At 38.9% G+C, this 21,525-nt stretch overlaps 1 protein-coding gene across 5 annotated transcripts in view; it reads right to left on the reverse strand.

Moving 5' to 3' along the window:
• Nucleotides 1-21,525, reverse strand: part of VCAN (versican) — a 98,366-nt gene that overhangs the window by 5,161 nt on the left and 71,680 nt on the right. For all 5 annotated transcript variants that reach the window (XM_050329105.1, XM_050329103.1, XM_050329104.1 and 2 more), the window contains 4 exons: nucleotides 20,135-20,248; nucleotides 18,035-18,148; nucleotides 12,022-12,180; nucleotides 10,718-10,800 (listed from right to left, as the gene is read on the reverse strand). In XM_050329105.1, coding sequence (XP_050185062.1) covers nucleotides 10,718-10,800; nucleotides 12,022-12,180; nucleotides 18,035-18,148; nucleotides 20,135-20,248 — 470 coding nt within the window. The remainder of the gene's footprint in view (nucleotides 1-10,717; nucleotides 10,801-12,021; nucleotides 12,181-18,034; nucleotides 18,149-20,134; nucleotides 20,249-21,525) is intronic.

Below are 21,525 nucleotides of genomic sequence, written 5' to 3' on the forward strand. Positions count from 1 at the left end.
CTGCCATGTGTCATCTTACCCATCACAGGTTTTAATTATCCAGGCAGTTTAATCATCACAGTCTAAATAAATTTGTTCTGCACTGAGGTTATTACCTCTAATAAAACTTCCCCTTTTTTACGTGAAACTAACTTAATTCCATCTCAACTTTGTAGTGTTCAACAGTTCTAAACTACAATGCACACTCACTCATTTAGTCATGAATCCATTTGCTTTCAACAGCAGACACACAAAAACTGAGGAAAGAAGTAATGCTAATGGTAGAAAATCTGGTCAATAAATGAGAGCAAAGGAAAGGTTGCAACAAGCCTTCCAGATGTTTCTTATGGAGTTGACACCAGAGAGTTGTTTGCTTCCATAGGAATCAGAGTGTGGGAATGGAGGATATTTAATGGCTGCTGGGAGCATGTGAGCTGGAGGTGCTTCCACCCTCAGCACACAGACTGCATATGCTCTTACTTTCCTTGCCAAAACGACTCCAAAAAATGTATTTCCTTTGCTGGCAGGGCTGCAGTGTAATGACAAAGGATTATATCTGGGCCCTGTGGCTTGTTCAAGAATGTCTAATACCCTCCAGCATAACTTGCTGTTACCTCACATCTGATATCGTCATTGCACTGATTTATTTTGGCTGAGAAGCTCTGATTTTTGCCTGGGTTTAGTGCCAGAATTGCTTAGCAGAGGAAGTTCCAGTCTTCTGAATTGCTTTCTTAGATCTCCACCCAGCTCTTCTGTAGTTTTTCAAATCCTTATTTAGCCACTGATAATGGGACAATGATACAAAGAGATTCTCACCGTTTGAGTGGAATAAACTGCTAGACAAACTAATACTTTGCTTTCCTCCTATGGATTAGATCTTTACATGGTCCTGTTTTGCACTTACACTAGTGTAACTCGGGAGTTACTGCCCCATCTCCAGTAAATATATATCAGCAAAAGAATTCATGGGAGGGAACCCTTGGCAACACTCTTAGTTGTATCGTTCACAAGACAAAACTAAATAGGCCCAAAAACTATGTTAATATGCTGAAGAAAAGCTGATACCACCCTTTTAGTCCTCAGCAGAAATACTTACACCAGGTGATTGCACAGTGACCTAAAAGCTATCACTACCCTGGATTTTAAGCAGCTTTACTACAACATGTATGAATTTTTTTCTCTGGATTAAAATACAAAGCACTCCCAGACCATATATATTTGGACATATAATCTTAATTATGTACATGACTCAAAATCAGGTTTGACTCAGGAGGTTTGACTCAAGACATTTTTCCTCTCCTCCGTGGAGAGGCAAAGCAATAAGGTTTGAGTGGGGAGGGACCCCAAAGCTCATCTTATTTCACCCCCTGCATTGGGCAGAGACACCTTCCACTACTCCAGGTTGCTCCAACCCCCACCCAACCCATCCTGGATTAAGCCTCAGGCCCAGACAGACACTACTGTACCAACCACTCAGCAAAGCTCTCATCACCCACAGTGGCAGGAAAATTGGAGCTTTATCTTAAAAACCTGAAGTTTCTGTGTAATCAGGTAACTGCAGGACCTAGCCCTGGGGACAGGATTTTGATCCCTGTTACCTCCATTTGGTTTTTGGGGAATCACTAGTCTGTCTTGCCATCGTTTCAGGCTGAAAACTGGAGCCCTTGTTATGCTCTTTATGTCTTCAACGATACTGTAATAATTAATCTTCCTTGTAGATTTTTCTTGTTGTTGTTGAAATCAAAGTCTGCACTGTCACATTGGATTTACTTGTTCCAGCTTTCTCTGCTAAAGGGCCCTGAAAATTTTCCAGCAGACAAAGAGTGGATGATTCATGGAACTGAGCTGGAATTCAGCTCTTCAGACTTCTGACAATGCATTAGACAATGCACTTGGCTGGCCATTCGCAGTCCATAAAACAGGGACAATGTATGCTCTTGCCTCACAGGGGGAGTTTGGATAGGATGGTTACAAAAGTCCATGAGGGTATTTTTTTAAGTTCCACATTTTTTGGAAGGACTTCCTTGTATGGCATGATATTAACTTACAGCCATGTGGTGTGACAGGCTGGCATCACACAAATCGATCTAAAGAAGCCAGGATTACAGCAAGAGCTGTAAAGTAGAAAACTTATTAGCTAGTCACTACTTAAACTCATTCGGATGGCTGCTAATTAAACAGAAGGAGTATAATCTTCCCATCATGAACAAGATCCCACCTTGAGGGAAATTTGTTATTTAAATTCTCAGATAAGCAACCTTCCTTGATGGATTCATTTCCTTATTAATGGATAATCCACTCAGTTCTGTCAGGTGTTTGCACTGCCAAGGTTAATCTGGGAGTAAGCAGAAGCTCAGCTATGTGACACTCCTTCGGAAATTTCAGCCATTCCTTTATCTCCAAAAGGCACATCAAGTAGTTGAGATAATCACTTGGATTTTGCATTTCAAAACATTTAACAAACTCTGTATTTCACGAAGGACAATAAAAAAACCTACTGATACAAACAAAATTTTATTGCTTGACCTCACTATTGTGTAAAGACCTATAATCTTCTGTACTCAACTAAAATTAGGAAATAATTTACCTAAAATACACCTATTTAGATTTACAGGTTAAGGCTTTTGCGTTTGCCCCTCTGGGCAAAGGAAGCTTGTCTTCAGTATGTTTAGATAAGCTTAAAGTACAAATAAAAAAAGGTGTCTTGGCACTTTTTGGCACTTGCTATTTTGATTTTTATTTTCTTTCATTTTGGCTGCTTCCCTATCTTATTCCTTCTTAATGCAAGACTAATGAGTCAAATTAAAAAAATAACAAACAAGAGTGAGAGATGCAGGGACTGGTTGACTGGGTACTTTCTGTGCCACCGCATCTGAAAGTGAAGCAAAATTTCCTTTCTGGTATTTATGACTAAGCTGACACCACGACTGCAAACCTTATTGACCATCATCTTTTTTGCTGTAACAAGAACACCCCCTCCTCACCACCCGCCCCCTACAACGGCAGAGAAGGTCTTAGAAATCTTTATCAGGAAAGCCCCTGAATGAGACCCTCACTGTGTAGGACTGCCATAATTGAATAGCTCAACTAAAAGTTGCATCTCATTTTCAGGAAGTCCTGGCAATTACTCAGTGGTTGAACTCTGACAAGATCAGCTCAAGGTTACATCGAGTACATGGACCCCTCATTTATGACTCATGTTATTATAGAGCACTGCTGCTGTTACATGAGACACTTGAAAAGTTTGAACAGGATTGTGTTTTCTCTTTAAAAAAAAAAAAATCAAACATATTTCTGTGAAAATTTGGCAATGTCTGAAATACTTCCATTAATGTCACCTGGTGTTTAAATGCCTTTATATATTGGGAAAGACAGGAAACTACCTTATAGTGTAGGCTCTGTTTTGCTAAAGTTCACCCCAGTCCTCCAAAGAAATTTTCTGTTTAATTTTATGAATGGGAGCAGTCTGACAGAACTCTTCAGGAGAATTCTTGAGATTAAAAACTCCATTCAGTTAGTGCTTAAGCACATGCCTTGATTTAGAGGCATAGGTGGTGCCTCAAACTCTGCAGAGAAGATCAGATGCCTGAGGGAGGGATGAAGTTAAGGATGTATGTAAACCTTTGCTGTGAGTAACTCAAATCAATCTAAAGACAACTGCTGTATTTAAACTTATCTACAAGTACACACCAAAATCACATGTCATGATCCTCATAGGTTTTTTTTAATCACAGTTGAATGGCTTCCCTCTACCTCTTAATCTGAATTTTATTTACATGGGATTTGGGAAACTTGGCAGGGCTTGGCCCAGGCAGGAACCCAATACTCGCCATGACTGAGTCACACTGTGAGCAAGAAAACCTCCTGAGAAGAGCTTCGCTAAGGACTTTTGCAAGAGCTTTCACTTGAAAGCATTGGGGTTTTTTTGGTAACAGAGAGATGGGATGTACCGAAAAACTCTCTGAGTCCTATGCAGCACCTTGGGAAAAAAAAAAAAGGGGACTCTGGAAAACATGCACTGGTGTGTGTCTATGGATAACCACAGGCAGTGAGTGCAGGTTGAATAAGCAGGAAGAACTATGTAAAAATAAATAATTTGGGAAAGAAATGTAATTAATAGTAATTAAAGGAGTGAAAAAAGGCCAGCTAATGAAGCTGAAATACAAAAGCACTGTCAGTCCTACATTTTGGGAGGATCACATTGTGAGGTGGAGCAGATAACCAGCTGACTTCTTTTAAAACAGTATCACAGTATGAAGTTTTTTCCATGAAAAGCAGATCACGGTGAGCTTGGCAATAAACGCCCACTAGGTGACACTGTCTACTCACTGCTGAGTCTGGGTACTCACTGGAGTACTCCAAAATTATAATTATTCAGAAAAGACACCTCTTTAATTAACTCTTTCAAAGCAACTCTTTCAAAGTAAACCCATGGAGTTTTATCTGCTCTGTACCATGATTTTGTTAGGTTTTTTTTTAGAGTAATAGCTTTCAACATGGTTCACACACTGTACAGTTCAATTTTGAGGGTATGCTATGCGTGCTGGGCTTTCAGAAGTCACTTTAATAAGAGAATTCACCTTAAAAATAAGTGATAAAGAGCTGGTGAAGTTCTCTTGCTACTGGGCAGGTGTTTTACTGTGGAAAAAGGTATGGCAGAGTGGTAAGTGCTGGTTGTTGCAATGTTCTTTGGGAGTCACAGTGGTATAATTACACATTCCAAAATTTTGTGGGGTGTGACTTATTCTTTTTGTGCACAGCTACCAGTAGAGCCATGGGGGAGGGGGAAAAAAAAAAAAAAAAGAAAAAAGGAAAATCTTGCATTTGCAAATTGTCATTTGTGTCAACAATTACTGCAAGTTTGAAGCTGCTCAAGATTTTTAACCCAGAGCCAACAATAACGAGGCCCTGAACTAACTTGTGACCCCCCTGGCAAAAACAAGACAAAACCCCACTTTGTCCAAGAGGCCCTCTTTTACTGCCTATGGCATCCTGGACCCAAAATATACCTGTCATTAATAACATTATATAGTTCTCCTCCATTTGAGCGCAGGTCAAATGAGCATCTTAAAAAGAGGCCATAATGACTGACTGTGGCACAGAATCAAAACATTTGGTAGGTTTAAAATCTCCTTCTTCAAGGACCCTGTGGGATACGGGCACAATGAGCTTTTTGTTTGCAGCTGACTACAGCACTTTTTTAGTTTGTTTGTTTTATTTAACCCTCAGAGGCAGGCTCCTTCCCTACAATACTCAGTGCCTTTTTGAAGGGGTTTTTGTATGTGTGTGTTTTCAAAGAAGTTACTCTTTCTGAGAGAGGGGTGCAGTTACAGATTTTTTTTTTCTTAAATTAAAGCCTTCTGATTCACCAGCCGGTGAAGGAAGGAAAAGAGAGGGTTTTGTTTTCACCAGAACTAAATTTTTTTCTTTTTCTTTTTTTAAATATACTACCTTACACTGACAACCTGAGCACAAGCTTTGCAGAACACAAAGCATAAGTGCTCCTGTGATGAAGGGAAGGAAAACCAGCTCAGGGCCTCTAGGCAGCTTTAAAAGTGGCAATATGCCCCATTACTTCCCTGGCTGGCAGCACTCTCCCAGTGACAGACAATCTGGCCACAAACACTGGCCAGCTCCTTATTGCAGCACTAATCTTATGTAAGGGGTGGTGAGCTCACCACCCTGCAAAGCTCTAATTATCAGCAGCATTTTCCAGGGGATGTGAATAACCCTCCTTGTGAGGCACCACCCCAAGTAGCCCTATGTGCTTAATCCATAACATGAATAACTCCTTCTCTCCTGTGCTTGCTCACAAGGGTCCTTAGCAGGGAAAACTCAGCCATCTAAATACAAAGGGGAAGCTGCCAAAAGCAACACCAGATTTTTCTTTCCTTTTTTTTTTTTCCTTCTATTTGGATGGGTGTGCTTTACAGCTGTAAAAGTTACTATTCACAGGGCTAAGTGAACTATTTTAATTCAATTTTGCTCATGGATCTTTTCAAGTGTCACGTTGTGTTCCTTCTCCCTTTGATCAATTATTAAATGTCTCCACTGATAATGTAAGTTTTGGTGTTTTGTAGTTTGTATTGCATCAATTTAAAGTATAAAAAGATACAAGTAGCATGGACAAATTCCTCTATTCACACAGTTGTGTGACTGTTAAGGTTTTGATTTCTTCTCCTGCATCTCTGTGTTTTTCCCAAATTTGTTCTTATTGCTTAGTGCTTACCATGATAATTATGGGATGAAGATTGCCCATGATACATCCTTAAAGAGTTGTTCACTATTTAAGAAATGCTGGGAGAAAAGTCTACAAAATAATTGCAGGAATGATTTTGATTCTGTAGTTTTCTAAATGCAAATGAAGACTATATTTAGCCATTTTCACTCTAGTGCACAATATAAATCAGAGGAAAACTAACGCTTCTCCCACACCAAGTGCCAACAGAACAGCCCTGTAACTACCCTCCAACAGAAGGAAAGCAGAGCTAACAAAACATGCTCTTAAAAATACTATATAATTATCTCTGCCTCTTCGATCTATCAATGTAATCGTACCTGAAATGCCTTGAGCAGAAATTGGCCTGATTATCAGCAAGCAGTGAACAGCAAAGCTCTAAAAATGTTGGGATGCTGCGAGTTATCTGAACACACTTCAGTACCTGCTCTCACTGCCTTCACCTCTGAGACAAATTATCTGAACTCAGCGGCTGGTTAGATATGCCAAAGTTTTAAGCTTACAAATTCCTTTCCTCCTGCTCCACACAGCCTTGGTTGCTGCTCCCAGTCCAAGCCCAGGACTGTGGCAGTGGCCCTTGATCTCCAGTTCTTAGTGAACTTGCTCCATATGTGAGGATCCCTGAGATTTCCTGGAAGAACATTCACTTTTTTATGTTGTACTAACACAGCTACCATCAGCTTCTTTCCCCTCACAAAAAGGGAATGATTTATGCTGCCAAAGTGGTTCATCAGCTCCAGAACATGAATCCACCTCTCCCAACTATCAGAAACACTGAAAACTTACTTATTTCCTAAGCAGAAATAAATAACAAAAAAAAAACAAACTCAAACAAACAAACAAACAAACAAATAAAAACAACAAAATAAAACACACACACACACACACACAAAAAAAAGAGCAGAGAAACATGTTAGGACAAAATTGCTTCCTGCCATGGGGATACAGTACAGCAAATCTGAACAAATCAGATACATGGGAGTGGCCAATGGATCCCACAGCTTAGTATAATTATAGCTTATTTTATTCTGCTTATAGACCTTGGCTAAGCTCCAAGCTCTTTGAGAATATGCTCTGACCTTAACCAAGAAGCTCCCAATTTCAATTTTTTTTTAAAGAATCTGCAAAAAAGACAAATATAAACAGATTGGTCTGGCCAATAAAATCCAGTATGATGATAGTTACCTGGAAAGTAACTTCTTTATGGAAAAGTACCACCTGGACTGATAGCTGAACTTGAGGCCATGAGAGGTATGACACAACTACATTATTTATGTAATTTTTCACTTCTCAAGCCCATTCTGTGTTTGGGATTTAGTGGATAGAAAAAGTGTGTTTTACCAGCATGTGGTGAGACTTTATCTACACCACTCAGCCCCTTGAACAAGGTTATGCTACTTTGTCTGAAAGGCAGGAAACTGCTAAGCAGTTTTAAATAAAAAATAAAATTAACCTCCCCACTTTACAGTTAAGAAATAAACCTGCCAAAACACCCTAAAAGTACACAGGTGATGCATCAGACACTTTAGTGAAGTAGATCTAAAAGCCTGTTCAAGTCCACTACCGTTGCAGTAGTGGAGCTGCAATACTGTAATTTGGGAGTTGATCCATTTTTATTGTTAGGATAATTTTTCTTGTCTTAAAACTTTTTTTTTTAATGGAAAAGATGTAGACTCAATGCAGATATGGACAAAAGTCATGTGGGCTGAGGAGTTTTAAATACTGTTTCTTACTTTCTCACTGAATCTGATTGCTTCATTATTCAAGACACCAACATTTCCTTTGTGGAATTCTGAGAATCAGAGTATGAATTTACTCTTCGTTTATTCCAAGACTTGTTTTCTGTCATTATTTTTGTTCAGCATAATTCCAATTGATGCACAAAAGCATGTACTCAAATAGAGGGGCTTTTTTGACTGCTGCTGGTTTCAATGAATTGCTAACAGCCAGTATTTACAGGGGTTAAAAAGAAGGAATTCCAAAATATCAGGGGTGTCTGACTATTTTTTTTCTCTACTATGCAACTAAACAATAATTTTCAGTAGATTTGTGAGCCTGCCAAAGATACTCTACATTCAATGTAGGTTTCCCAATTAGAACCTTAATTCTATATTCTTATGTACATGCTTTGTCCAACTATCATATTTAATGGTAGCTGGCATTTGACCTCAGTTAAAAAAAAAAAAGGAAAAACACAAACAGGTATGAGCTGAAAATGTCAAAAAAAAGACGAGTTTTCCTCCACTGAACTCATTGACTAAAATACCTTTAGGGGTAAAGTTAAAAGAAAAAAAAAAGGAAAGGTATTTGGGTATTTAATCCCTTTTCCAGAAATTACTAAATAAATACATGCCACCTTGCAAAAGAGTTCCTGCTTATGTGCTGCATATTTCAGTTGGTTTTCTCATGTTTGTGGCAAATGAGTGATGCAAACCTTGTCCTGTAACTGCCAGTAATGGCACCTGTGGTTCAAGGATTCACAATTCCAGGGGCTTTTTTTTTGTTTGTTTGTTTAAGAAAGAGAACTCATGTGAAAGAGAAATTATTAAAATTTATCACACTACTGGGCAAACAATTCCATCCACAACATGTCTTGTTGCTGCTGTTGTTGTTGTCAATTTGCTTTTTCTTTGAAGTCTACCAAGCATCAGAACAGAGTGATTTTTTTTTTTTCAATCCAAAACCTCATAAAATCATGTAATCGTGATTTGCAGATTAAACCAAGCTCTTACTGGAGAAAATTCGAAGTAGGATCAAGATAAAGATGAAACTACATGAACTTGTAGATGCTCAACCTCTTTTCTGATAGCATCTCCAAGAAAATTCATGGGGACCCTCATCAGAATTGACAAATTTTCCCATGTGCCAGAAGTGTTGAATACAACTGTAGATAGAGAAGAATATTTTGGAGAGCACATGGAGCTGAGAAACAAAGTTAGAAACAGCTGAATTACAGAGGCACCCTGATAGGTAAAACACATGACAGCTATTTAGGCTTTGGCTACAGGGAAAAATCACCCCTAAAGTCAGAAATTCAAGTTAGAACCTGAGTGTTGATGTAATAAGTCTGACTTTTGTGATCATAAATTGTACTAATGCATTTAACACTATGAATATTGCTCACATGCAACTACATAAAGGGGGCAATTTTTTTACCTATATAGTATTCAAATTCATTGCAATTTTAGAATATCATCAGTGAAATACATTTGATGCATATATTTAGTTGGGTTATGCTTTATTAATCACTAGAGAGGTTATAAATCACTATAACCAGAACTGTGGTTAGAAAGTATGAGAAATGAGTTAAAAGCCAGGGCAAAGGAACAAATGAGGCAACTGCTCAGCAGCACGGGATCCAGAAGCCATATGGAATAAGTTATGAGGGAAATCTATTGAAACAGTGAACATAAATGATTTCAAGAGACAACTAAAGTGTTTCCGAAGGAAGAGACAGAGGGAAGTTGTTAAAATTGAAAGAAAAAGAAAGTGAAAAAAAAAGAAAGATCAATCAAAACATAAATCTGTTGGACAGATGGTATTGTTCTGTTCCTAGAATATCTTAATTTCTTAAAATTGAAAATTACAGTAAAAATATAACACCACATTTGATCAGTAGCCTGAATTAAAAAGTAGGATCTCCGTTCTATTTCTAATTTTAATTTGCCTGCTTTGCCCCAGGTGTCTTTCTACATAAATTGCAGCAACACATGCATGAAATCAGATGCTTTCTGATTTCAGAATTCACAACTGGAAAAGAAAATAATAAGCATAACTAGTTTGGGGGGTTTTCCTTAATGTAGTGTTCTTCAGTGGGTGCTAAAAAGCAATAAATCATCTGTCTCTTCTACAAAAGAGACGGGTTTGAGTTGGAAAGAACTGCATCCTGCATCCATCAGCTCTTTGATTCTCCTTCGGCTGATTTTCCTTCTTATTTTAAGGTAGTAAGAGGTAACAACAGCATCCTAAAATTTTATGGGTGAATTATTGGTTGCAGACCCCTCGAACCACCTCAGAATGTAGACCATCCCCAAACCATCCCAGCTGTAGACCTGCCACACAGAATAGGATCCAGCAATACCTGGGAGGCTCCTTTGTGCACTCCACAGACCTAGCAAATGCAACAGCTTGAATGCCAGATCCTCACCCAAAAAATGCATCCTGCTCCATATACAGATGGTTGAGAAACTGCCACATGTGTCCTTGTGCAAGACAAGAAGAGCCCAAACCAGCTCCATCAGAGACCCTTAAATTACTAGTCTTTGAAATGTTCGAGATTTCCCATACTTACAAAAATAGGAAGTAAGAACAAGACTTTCGAACTAAACCACAAAATATTAGTTATCCCAAAGTGATTTCACTGGCTGTTTGCTCAGGTCCATATTTGGTGTCAGGTTTTTTTTTTTTTTCCTGCACACAACTTCTCTCATTGCTGGTGGGAATTTGATAAGTGACCAGAAAAAGAAATGGATGAGTGACTTCATTTCAAAGGCATCTTACCAGTGGGCTACCATCAGTCCAGCGGAAATCACGCTCAAACATCTTGTCATTGAGGCCAATCCACTGGTAGTCGTGCCCAATACCTAAGGAACCAGAAGGGTATTTTCGTTAACCTTTCCATAAATGGAACAGATTTCACCAAAGAAAATAATTTTACATAAGATGAATTAGACAACCTGTCCTTAAGATTCTTCTACTCATTATGCAAACAACTGTTTTAAAGGCCCTTTGTCAGTTTGGTTGGGGTTTTTTGTTTGGTTTTGCTTGTTGGTTTGTTTTTGATTTTGGTTGGGTTTGTTGGTTTTTGGTGGTTTTTTTTTTTGTTTTGTTTTTGTTTTTGTTTTTTTTTTTAATTTAGGATGTCTATGAAAAAGCAGATTCTTATCTAATAGTCTTAAACAACCCTGTCTCTTCATTTCTGATGGTGTCTACCAAAGGAAACAGAATTAGTTTTCTACCTGAGCACATATGAGGGGGAGGAAAAAAAATGGAAGGCAAATAAAATATTAAAATAATAAAATCATGTATTGTAATCTACATTTTTCAAGTTTTGGTGAGGCTGTGACCTGTGTTGCCTAGACTGAGCAACACAACACAGAGGGACTATTTCTAGGTGCCTAACTAATACAAGATATGATGGTGTGGACATTGATATCATGTGCACAAAAATATCTTATCTATTCAACATAGAAGTTCCCGTCTTCTTCCTCCCATCAAAGTGTCTTCTTCTCCGCCAAAAAAGTATTTTTTATGTAACAGATAATAACTTAATAATGACAGGGAACTTGTATTTGACTGCAGAATTAAACACTAAGAACACAAAGTGCGCCTTTCAAATATTCTAAAAGTATGTTTTAAGATGGAGTTGTAAAACCTGAGTGGTCAGGAGGGTATGCCACCAGCTCTGAACCCTCAGTGACCAGAGTCATGGAATATCCTGAGTGGGAAGGGACCCAGAAGGATCATCCAGTCCTGGCCCTACACAGGACCATCCTTAAGAGTCACACTACATGCGTGAAAGGATCATCCAAACACTCGCTGAGCTCTGCCAGCCTTGGTGCTGTGACCACTTCTCTGGTGCCCAACCACCCTCTAGGGGAAGAACCTTTTCCTGACATCCAATCTAAGCCTGCACTGACACAACTTCAGGCATTCCCTGGGGTCCTGTCCCTGCTCACACAGAGCAGAGATGCGAGCTACCCCTCTGGAGGAGCTGCAGACTCCCATGAGGTCTTTATATCCTTCCTAAACTGTTATCCCCCCTCAAAGCTGGAGGCAGAGGAGCCCTCGGATGGAACACATACGATTGACAAAGATCTGCTCCTCATGGGATAGGATGCTGGTCAGATGAGCCCCCTGGAGACGACACTCCCGTTCCGCCGTATCCCATGTGCGCCGGTGCGCGAAGTACTTGTAGCACTGCCCCTGGAACTTGTGCCAGCCGTAGTCACAGGTCTCTGTGTCTGTGGCAAACAAACAAACCACGTATCTGTCAGTGGGTAAGAAACAGGGAAGTTTTGCGCGAGCTGATGGATTTTCTGTGGGGCAAAGGTCTGAGAGAAAAAACCACACCTCTAAGTAGTACAAAAGCAAACATTCATCCATGAGACCTCATTTGCAGATGCTTCTGTTTATCCAGTTTCAGTAAAAGCTGCAAAAATATCTAAGGGGTATAACTGCAACTGCAAACTTTGTGAGCTTCCCCTGATGGAACTGGGCTCTGTCTGGGCCATCTCAGGAGAATGTCATCCGTCACTCTGAATGAATGAAACACATGGATGTTGGACTGTATCTACATCTCATTCTCCATCTTGTCTGAGTTTTCTGAGCCTGTTTATGTGGATGGGAACTTTTACTTGCAAGGGCAAACAGTTCTTTGAGTCAATGTACTGAATTACCTTTGGAAGATTATAAATGAAAATAATGCGAAGTACAATTACTGTAAATGTTCAGCCCACAGAAGCAAAGATGCAATATTGTCTTTCTGAACTTACACTTCCAAATGCTCCCCCAAAACCCATCTTCCTTGACAAAGTCTAACTTTATAAACTTTAGGCATCAGCTTCTTGGGAAGGTTGTAAAACTGAAATACAGAGTAATGAAATTGTACATTGTCTGTGCTTCTCTGAGGCATGGTGCTGATAAGAATGAATCACAGACAGAATTTTACACCAGTCACTGTGTTCTTCCATCTAAAGAGAAATAAACTTGAACCTTGGAACAGAAACAACCTGTAGATGTGATGTTAATTATTTTCTCAAGTTAGGAAGCTGTAAACAGAGTACATGGCAAGAAACTGCACAGTTTTGGTTCCAAGTTTGCTGAATGAATCACAGAAAAAAAGTCAGTATTAATAAGATGGACATAACAAATGTGGTGTCTGAATGTGTCTGAGCTGTGCTTGAGAATGAGAACAACTTGCCACAGGTAAGAGAGAGTTTTAGTGAGGAGTGGGAGAAACGACAGGGAAAACACAGACAGTTTTGAGCTATCACAATAAAATGGCATCATAAAGGACACTTCAGCACAAGATTACAGCCTGTTCCAACCACACCTATCTTACCCTGAGGGGCCTCAGTGGAAGGATGTTGAAGAACAGAAACACAAAGCCTGACCTCCCATACCCCACTCACCCACCAGGAATTTCTCACTTCCCACCAAGTTTTAACAATCCCCAAACAAAACTGTCTTAAACCAACTTTCTGGTCTTTCCAGAGGTAGAGAGGTGTCCTGGGTATGAAACTGGATTTCTTATTTTCAGTAAGTCAATATAGTCAATGCCCAATAACAAGCTTTGGCCAAAAGGGCGCTTTTTGCATTAGTACAGAAACAGCCAATTATTGCAGAATATGCCAAGGACAGATGACTGAAAATGCCTTAACTAAGGTATTACTTAGCTTTGAGCTGCTACTACAACTGTAGAATAATTTCTCACAACCCAAGACTGGTTCTTAATTCATAGCAGGAAGAGGCTGTTCCCATCCTGAAGTAGAAAAGTGTCTATTTTTATAAAAAAGATTTTAAATTCCCCATAACAAAAACTAGACTTTAAATGTATATAAATGGACTTAAAAGTGCAAACATTTCACATCAGAGGCTTACTATAATTCCTTTGATACTGGTAACACAGTAGTCATTGTCTTAGGAATTTGGTTCCAAAATAATTTCCCAAAAGTCATGAGTACTGACATAAATACAACAAATGCAAAGGCATAATAAAGTTTACACTGGTTATCTGCCTTCTATTTTCAGAAAGTTGAACTGTAGAAAACTTCTTGTGCTTTGAGTAATCCCAGTTATGAAAAAAGGAATGTAATCTACGCTATCAATTTGTGAGTTTTTTATCTTTTCCCTTTTTGTATTCTATGTGAGGTACAGGATGTAAATACAGCTTTAATCTCTGCTATATAGGTATTTTTTTAACTTAGTCTGCCTTTGGCCTTCTAGAACATTTCTTTAACCACATGAGGCTGACTAACAGTCCTATGTCCTTTGTGAAGGCACTTTAAGTTTTATTATTTATCTTGTTCAGTGACTCCTTTGTCTCACAGGAAACAAGTCAGATAATAACAGGGAGCTTGGCATGCTGAGAAACACGTGGCAAGAGAGGATCTCCACGTTATTCTAACCAAGCCCTCCCTGGCCTCTACTAGGGAAGGAGTGAAGGATTTGAGAGAAAATCTGCTGAAAGGCAGGTAGAGGAGGCAAAGAGGTCTGAAAACACAAAACTGAGAGGACTGTGTTGAGAAAATAAGATGGTCTGAGTATCAATTATAAATAACACAATTTCTCTTCTTAAGATAGAAAGTGTCAAACAATGACCAGGGTACTCTTTGTTTAAATACACACATTGCAGTGTACATCTAACTCCTCCCTCCTACCCAAAATCTTACATTGCCTTCCAAAAGAGAAACGTTGAATAACTTCTTCTGCCCCTGTTGGTAGCCCAAAAATCTAGAAAAGCAGAAAAAATCAGGACTGATGGCTATAAAATACATAATGTTCTCACATGGGAGAGAAGAGGATTTTTTTTTTCAGGTTGATGAGTGGTTGGAGGTTTTTGTATCATTTTTGGTTGGTTGGTTGGTTTTGGTTGGTTGGGGTTTTTTGTTTGGAGTGGTTGAGTTGGTTTGTGGTGTTGTTGTTGCTTTTTTTTGTTATTTTTGAGAGGAGAGGTTGATGAGAAGAGGGGAAAAATGTACAGGAAAAGAAAGATTCAGGAGGGCAGAGGATGTAAAATGCAAAACCAGCAAAGTAAAAATGTGGGGATTGTTTCATCCTTGCAGTTCTTTGTCCTCAGCTCACTTTACTTACCAGATGAAGAGAGCTGAAAGGGTGACACAGAGGTAAGGGTTCCATATAGGTAGAAACTTTTAATGCCTTTACTGAACCAGTAAAGCCTAATTGCAGGTGGCTGTAAATTTTCTGACCCAATCACCTGTGAGCAGAGTATGTGCAAGCACTTACTCCACATTCATTGTGTACTCAACCAGGGAGGCAATCACAGATCTCTGTAACCTTATCCCAGAACGTGATGGAAAGACTGAAACCCTCATATTTATGGTGTTTTGAAACATGTCTCACCACTGTTAAGATTTATGGCAATTTACAGGGAGGTTTGGGTGATGCGTGCAAGGAGTTACTTATGCAGCTTCCTCTCTCTGTAACTGCAATTGTACATGTGACAACATCTCTAAACACTGCATTAAAAAAAGAGTTGTCTGTTGGTTTAATACATAGATAAGTACTGCTTTATCAATAGCTGCAGTAAGCTGCTGACAATAGGTCCCTTGTCTTTAAAGAAATACCATAAGGTTGTTAAAGAAAATAAAGACTGACACAGGTACTAGAACATAATGAGAGTCTTACTCAGCTGTGAATTTTATCTATGAGTCTCTATCTTCAGCTAATGAGCAAATGCCAGAAACCCACTAGGCCACACTTCTTGAGGAGAAACCCATTTTACTGGTAAATAGTCGAAATAATCCCTTCTCAGCTGAAAGACATCAGTAAAAGACCCTCTGTTTTCAGAAACTATGTTTGCATTGAACTCTTCTCAACTACTTCAGTCTCCAGCTACCAAGTCCTGGGAACAAAGTGAATTAAATAAGACTGGAGTAATCACAGATATTGGAACGATAAACTTGGGTTATTAAAAACCCAACATTATTCCTGATATGATAATTAAAATTACCCAGTTGTCTTGTCTTTAGAACCTGGAAAAGAACAACTGGTTGTACTATCCTGAGGAGCCTCACCCTGTACAAACAGATATTTGGGGGATATCTATGCATTTTAAGAAGTGATGTTCAGATGTCACCAAGTGCGGTGCAGAACGTGCATCTATACTTTGAAAAGATACAAGTGGTGGGCAAAACAGGGTCTAAGAGAGGTACTCCACTCACTTTTGATCTCACCTGAACCAGAAGTGATGCCGCCTGACTGAGCTAACAACCTAGTTTAAAAGTGAACTTCAGCTACTCTATTTCTAACATCAGACAATTTTAGCTCTCTTCAGGAAGGTGTTCCTGGGCTCAGACTGCTGAACTGTTTCCACCTGGCAAGAAAAAGGGGTGTCAGGGAGCCAGTTCATCTCCCTGAGTCTCAGGACTGATTTCCCTCATCCAGACTGGATCTCCCAGAAGGTTACTCCCACTCCTACCATACCAAGCTCCCTGATGTGCAGCTGTGATGTCCCCTGGTCACATCCCCTCCAAGAGCTGACACAGGCACAACACCTCAACTGGAGATGCCTTAGTCTTGAGCAGTCTCACAGGGGCATCTGGGTGAAGTTCTGAGCTCTATACTTCTTTCTGCACCAGTGGGTGCAGATGTGATCGAATTACCTCCTACTTTTTGAGCCTCATTTCCAGAGGAAGTCCATGCTCCCTGTTCCTGTTCCCTTGTCCCCCCCATGGCATTTTGAATGCTCAGCACTGTGCCTAAAAAAGACCTTCAGCTTGATTTTTTTGTTTTTGTTGTTTTTTTTAAAATGAATTGTGTATTTGGAGGGGGGGGGAAGTTATGAAATACAACCTCGGTGTGCTGAGCTCCATCTTTTCTGTGGCACCGAGGTAACACGTTCAGTCGTCTTGGCTGGTCTTTAAAATCTAGTGAGGTCAGGACTGGTGCCTTGAAATAAAGCCTGCTTGCCAGACAACCATGTCTGAATCGCCAGCACAGTTTTATTTTGTCTGGTGGAGTGGAAATTTGGCACTAAAACCTTCTCCCAAGTCCCAAACCACTGCAGGACTTTAAGTGGAGGAAATTTAAATTCCAAAGCTGAGAGAGCACAGCTCTGGTTCTGATTGACAAACTAGGAAATGTTCCCATTAACCACCTGAAATGCACTCTCAGGTTGGTCATAAAAAGGAGATTAAAGCTACCATGGTACTCAGAGCCACTCACTGCTATAGATTTGCTGGAATGAAGGAGAGGAGGAAGGGAGTGAGAACATTTATTTCTTTTGTTGTGAAAACACTGTCAATTTTTAATTTGGGACACAAGATTCAGAAAGCCCTCTCAAGTTGCAAGGTTATCCAGACTATTAAAAAAGGTTAAACCTTGAAAAGTGCTGGTCAGGTCTGAGATTTTTCAGCTCTAACAAGCAAATCTCTATAGGTTGAGCTGGAAGAGTTTGCAAACCGTTCTTCACTGAAGCTGAGAAACAAACATGAAAATATACATTAGTTAAACAAATCCAGAGGTTTAGTTCATTCACCTGTGACGAAAAGCATTCAGCTGAAGAAAACGAAAAAAATATTTTCATGAGCTGTAGCAAGTACATTTTAATACACTATTTCTTTTCCCATGGAAATGCCTTCATTAATTTTACTGATGGAACAGATTTTGCTACTCTAGTCCTCCTCCTACATATTGAGTAAGCATCTTACACTATAAATATTTCTTGTAAATACAGTGGCATTTCTTGAAGGCAACTTCCTAACAATTACGGAGACTTGGGTATTTAACCTTATTTCAACTGCCCAGTTTAGAAAGCCTCTTACAACTTACTTGTAATTATAAATCCTGCACCTTCTTTGGCTGAAATAATTACAGAACAGGTAATTTTGAAAATTCTGGGATAAAGTTGTCAAATCTATGGCCCCCAGGGGATGAATATATAATCTGACTTATTCAGTAGACTATTCCTACATTACTGATGCTTATTGGAGGTTCTGATATGTCTTTCACAGTGTGTGTAATTTTTTAAGACAGAAACTCAGTCAGTCTAGGACGCTCTGCCTAGTTACTCCAGAAGGGTGTTGGAGTGGAAAAAGCAACCTCCATTACCACAAGCTGAAGAACACACCTTACCTTGCTCACAGAGTGCACCTATGTAGCTTGGTAGGCACAGGCAGGTGAAGGTATTGAGGCCATCGATGCATGTGGCTCCATTCCTGCACGGGTTGGACTGGCACTCATCAACATCTGCAGCAAAAAGAAAAGAGTGGTTTTACAACCCACCCAGCTCCCAGCAGGGAAATGCTCTTCAGCCTTAATCACACTGGTGACTGGGATCGTTTGAGCACAGAAGAATAAAACACTGTGCAAGATCCAACTGGTCACTGTGTGGATGTGAAGGAAGGGACACCATACAGCATTTTCCTGTGCTGATGGAAAATTTGACTTGTGTATGTGACCACAGCACAAAAACTCTCACTAAGCACTGGGGATCTCAAATATCTTCATGAAACTCAAATATTGGAAATCTCATCATGTAGCATCAAACACACTGCTAATTTCAGTCTGCAAAGCAGCAGGCCCTGGCTCGTTATTGGCTTGCATTTCTCATTTCTTCTTTGTCTAATCTTATCAAGATGAGAACAAAACACCATAAAGGTAATCTCACTAAATGATCAGTCAGATTAGTAGCAGTCATGGTCTTGCACAGTAAACAAGTAACAATTTCTGTCCCCCATTCCAAGGCTGAAACACCTGGTCTTCACCTTTTAAATTGGAGCACTAGATCATTTAATATAATTACTTTGTGTGTATATTTGTACAGGTTATAAGCTAGTCTGTTTTTTCATAAAGATTATATGATGTTTTCTACTGAGTTCTGTTTCTCTGAAACAAACACAGCTTAAACTTTAATGCAGATTTTGCAAACACCTCAGTCCAAAGTGAATTACTGGTAGTGATTCCCTCATTGAAATATAAGACAGAAATTAGACATATCTACAAACTAAAAAGCAACAACTAGGAATAACTGTTGCATCATGCATCAGAATATCCCTGAATATAGAGGTTAAAAATGCTGAGATTTCCATTCTTAGGCACCACAAAACATATTTCTACATGTCAATGGCCTGTGGAGAGTCCCACTCCAATTTTTTAATAAGCCTTTAGAAGTGCTAGGGGACACAAAGTGGACAGATCATTATTTTATAATTATTATCTATGACCTCTGTTTTGCAACCAGGGGATGCCACATTCCTTGACAAAGTAAGATTTAAGATACAGCATCTAAAATGTGATGTCTATCATGGATGAACTAGTGAATTATCAAACTCATGAGGATGAGCTAGGAAAGCAGAGAAAAACATTATTATTTTTTAAATCACACACAAAACATAAATTTGTCTTCCAGAACACAAATAAAACCATATTAATCCTGACAACTACGCTGCAGTGATTTCTTCAACCTTTGGGTGGAGTTGTTTTTTTTTCCTCCAAGCTGTAATGAGTTAAACTAATTTTACCATGTGTTTCTGTTGTGTTTTTTTTTTTTTTAGTTCCAAATTTGGCAGGCAACTGTATCACAGATAAATCCATGGTATTTATCAGGGAATGGAACCTACAGCTTTACAACAATTTAAATTATCTCTGCACTAAACAGCCAACCTACCACTTTTACCATATTTTGGTTAGATTTCTGGAAGAAAAATTGGTTAATTTACATTGTACAGGTGAGTATCTGGACATCCACAGTCACAGCAGGTACACATGGATGTTACAGGCAGCTTGAAGAGGTCCTCAGGTAGAGTTATCACAAAAATACCAATCTATACCAAATATGCATATGATTACCATAATATTTACAATTTCCTGGGAAAACATATCAGACTGTCATTCAGTACTCAGCTTCCCAGTTAGTTTTAGGATTAGTTTATTTTACCACGCTTCCAAATAATTACTCCAAGCTCTTAGAGAACTATCTCAAATATTAGTGTTTGTTTTGTTTTATTTGGGTTTTTTTGAACATAGTGTTCTGAATTTTGTTTCCTGTACAGCTCTTTCTGTGTGCCCACATCAGTGTACTTTATGGGGAAGAGAAAAGAGTGCATCTCGTCTATTTTATTGCTCTTAGGGACTCACTGCAGAGTTTTTCAAATATGTGTTTGTTCTTCAATTTCAAAACCCACCACTTGTGCAGAGCTTATGTGCGAAAAATTTTTTTAGGCTTCATCTTACCTAATTCACACTGCTCTCCACTGAAACCTGGCAGACAGGTACAGATGTAGAATGAACCACGAGGATAGCAGGTGCCACCGTTGAGGCAGGGGTTGCTCTTGCAGGGATCTTGGCCTGTTAAACAAGTAGAAAAAATGAATTTGATTCTGCAGTTTCAAGGAAATAGTATATTTTCAATTTTTTTGGAATAAAAAAAAATCTTCATTGCTGCATTGATGGTGCAGCTTTACTGTAATTACAGAAACTATCAACACTGGAAATAAGACAGTTTTGTAAAGCAGTAAAGCTTGTCTTCAGGCATCACCATGTTTCAACTTTAACAACAAAATACGGCATTTACTAAGAACCAATACAAATTATTTTTAAAATTGTGCTTTTTCATAGCAATTTGCACTGTCTTTGGCAGTCATGATACTCTAATGATTTAGTGTGCATGACATGACAATTAATTATAGCTGAAAACAGTTAAACATATGCAAAATGAATGGAAAATGCTTTTCTTTTGAATGGGGTTAGTTTATGCAGAGTGACAGGGTACACAGAACATACTACTGGCTGCTGTTGTATCACTTTCTTTTATCTAATCAATCAATGCCCACAAAGTCTTCCTTAAAAATACATTTGAAGAACACAAATAAAAATACTGTATACATTTGTAACTGAACTAAACATCAAGAGAAAAGCTTACCTGCCATGAAATCCTCAGTTGTTACAGGAGTTATCATTTAAATAGCTTTTCCTTGCAGATCTTTAGGCCTTCTAGTGGTGTTTATTTCCACTGAGTTTAGATACCTAGGTATTTGCATTTGATTTCATGCCTAGGAGCACTCATTCACACAAACAAGTGCACACTAAACCATTTATAAGTGTTAGCTTCTCAGAGTTAGAGGGAAATCCTGAGGACAATCCTTCTGGGGTACAAAAATAAAACCCTGTCTTTGAAAATTTACAAAATGGTTAAGAGAGTTCTGTAAACCAGAGAAATGAGGAAAATTAAGATTTCTGATTATGTTTTCCACAAAAAAAAATCTATAGTCAATGAAAGAAAAAAAAGGCAAATAACATCTATTTTACCCTTGCAAACTGGACATTCAAAGTCTTCTTAAAGTACCAAATTCCCTGCTAATCATAGTTATGCAGGAGGTCCAGCTGAAAGCCTCCTGAGAAAACTCCTATGTACCTAAGTTTGGGAATGTAACTAATTAGAGATTTCACCTCGGAGGTTTTGAAAAGGATCTGATGCCACCCATATAACAGGATGTTTGTTTTAGGAGTGCTAGGGCTGTGCTGAGCACCCTAATGGTGTTTATTGTGTGCCTGCTTTCTCTTTGTCCTACTGCAGACTGGTTATTTTCCCAGTAAAAATTTTCAAGTTGACAGGTACCTGGATT

This window comes from Myiozetetes cayanensis, unplaced genomic scaffold (assembly GCF_022539395.1).
Source record: "Myiozetetes cayanensis isolate MyiCay16 unplaced genomic scaffold, myiCay2020 scf4, whole genome shotgun sequence".
Taxonomy (NCBI): Eukaryota; Metazoa; Chordata; class Aves; order Passeriformes; family Tyrannidae; genus Myiozetetes; species Myiozetetes cayanensis.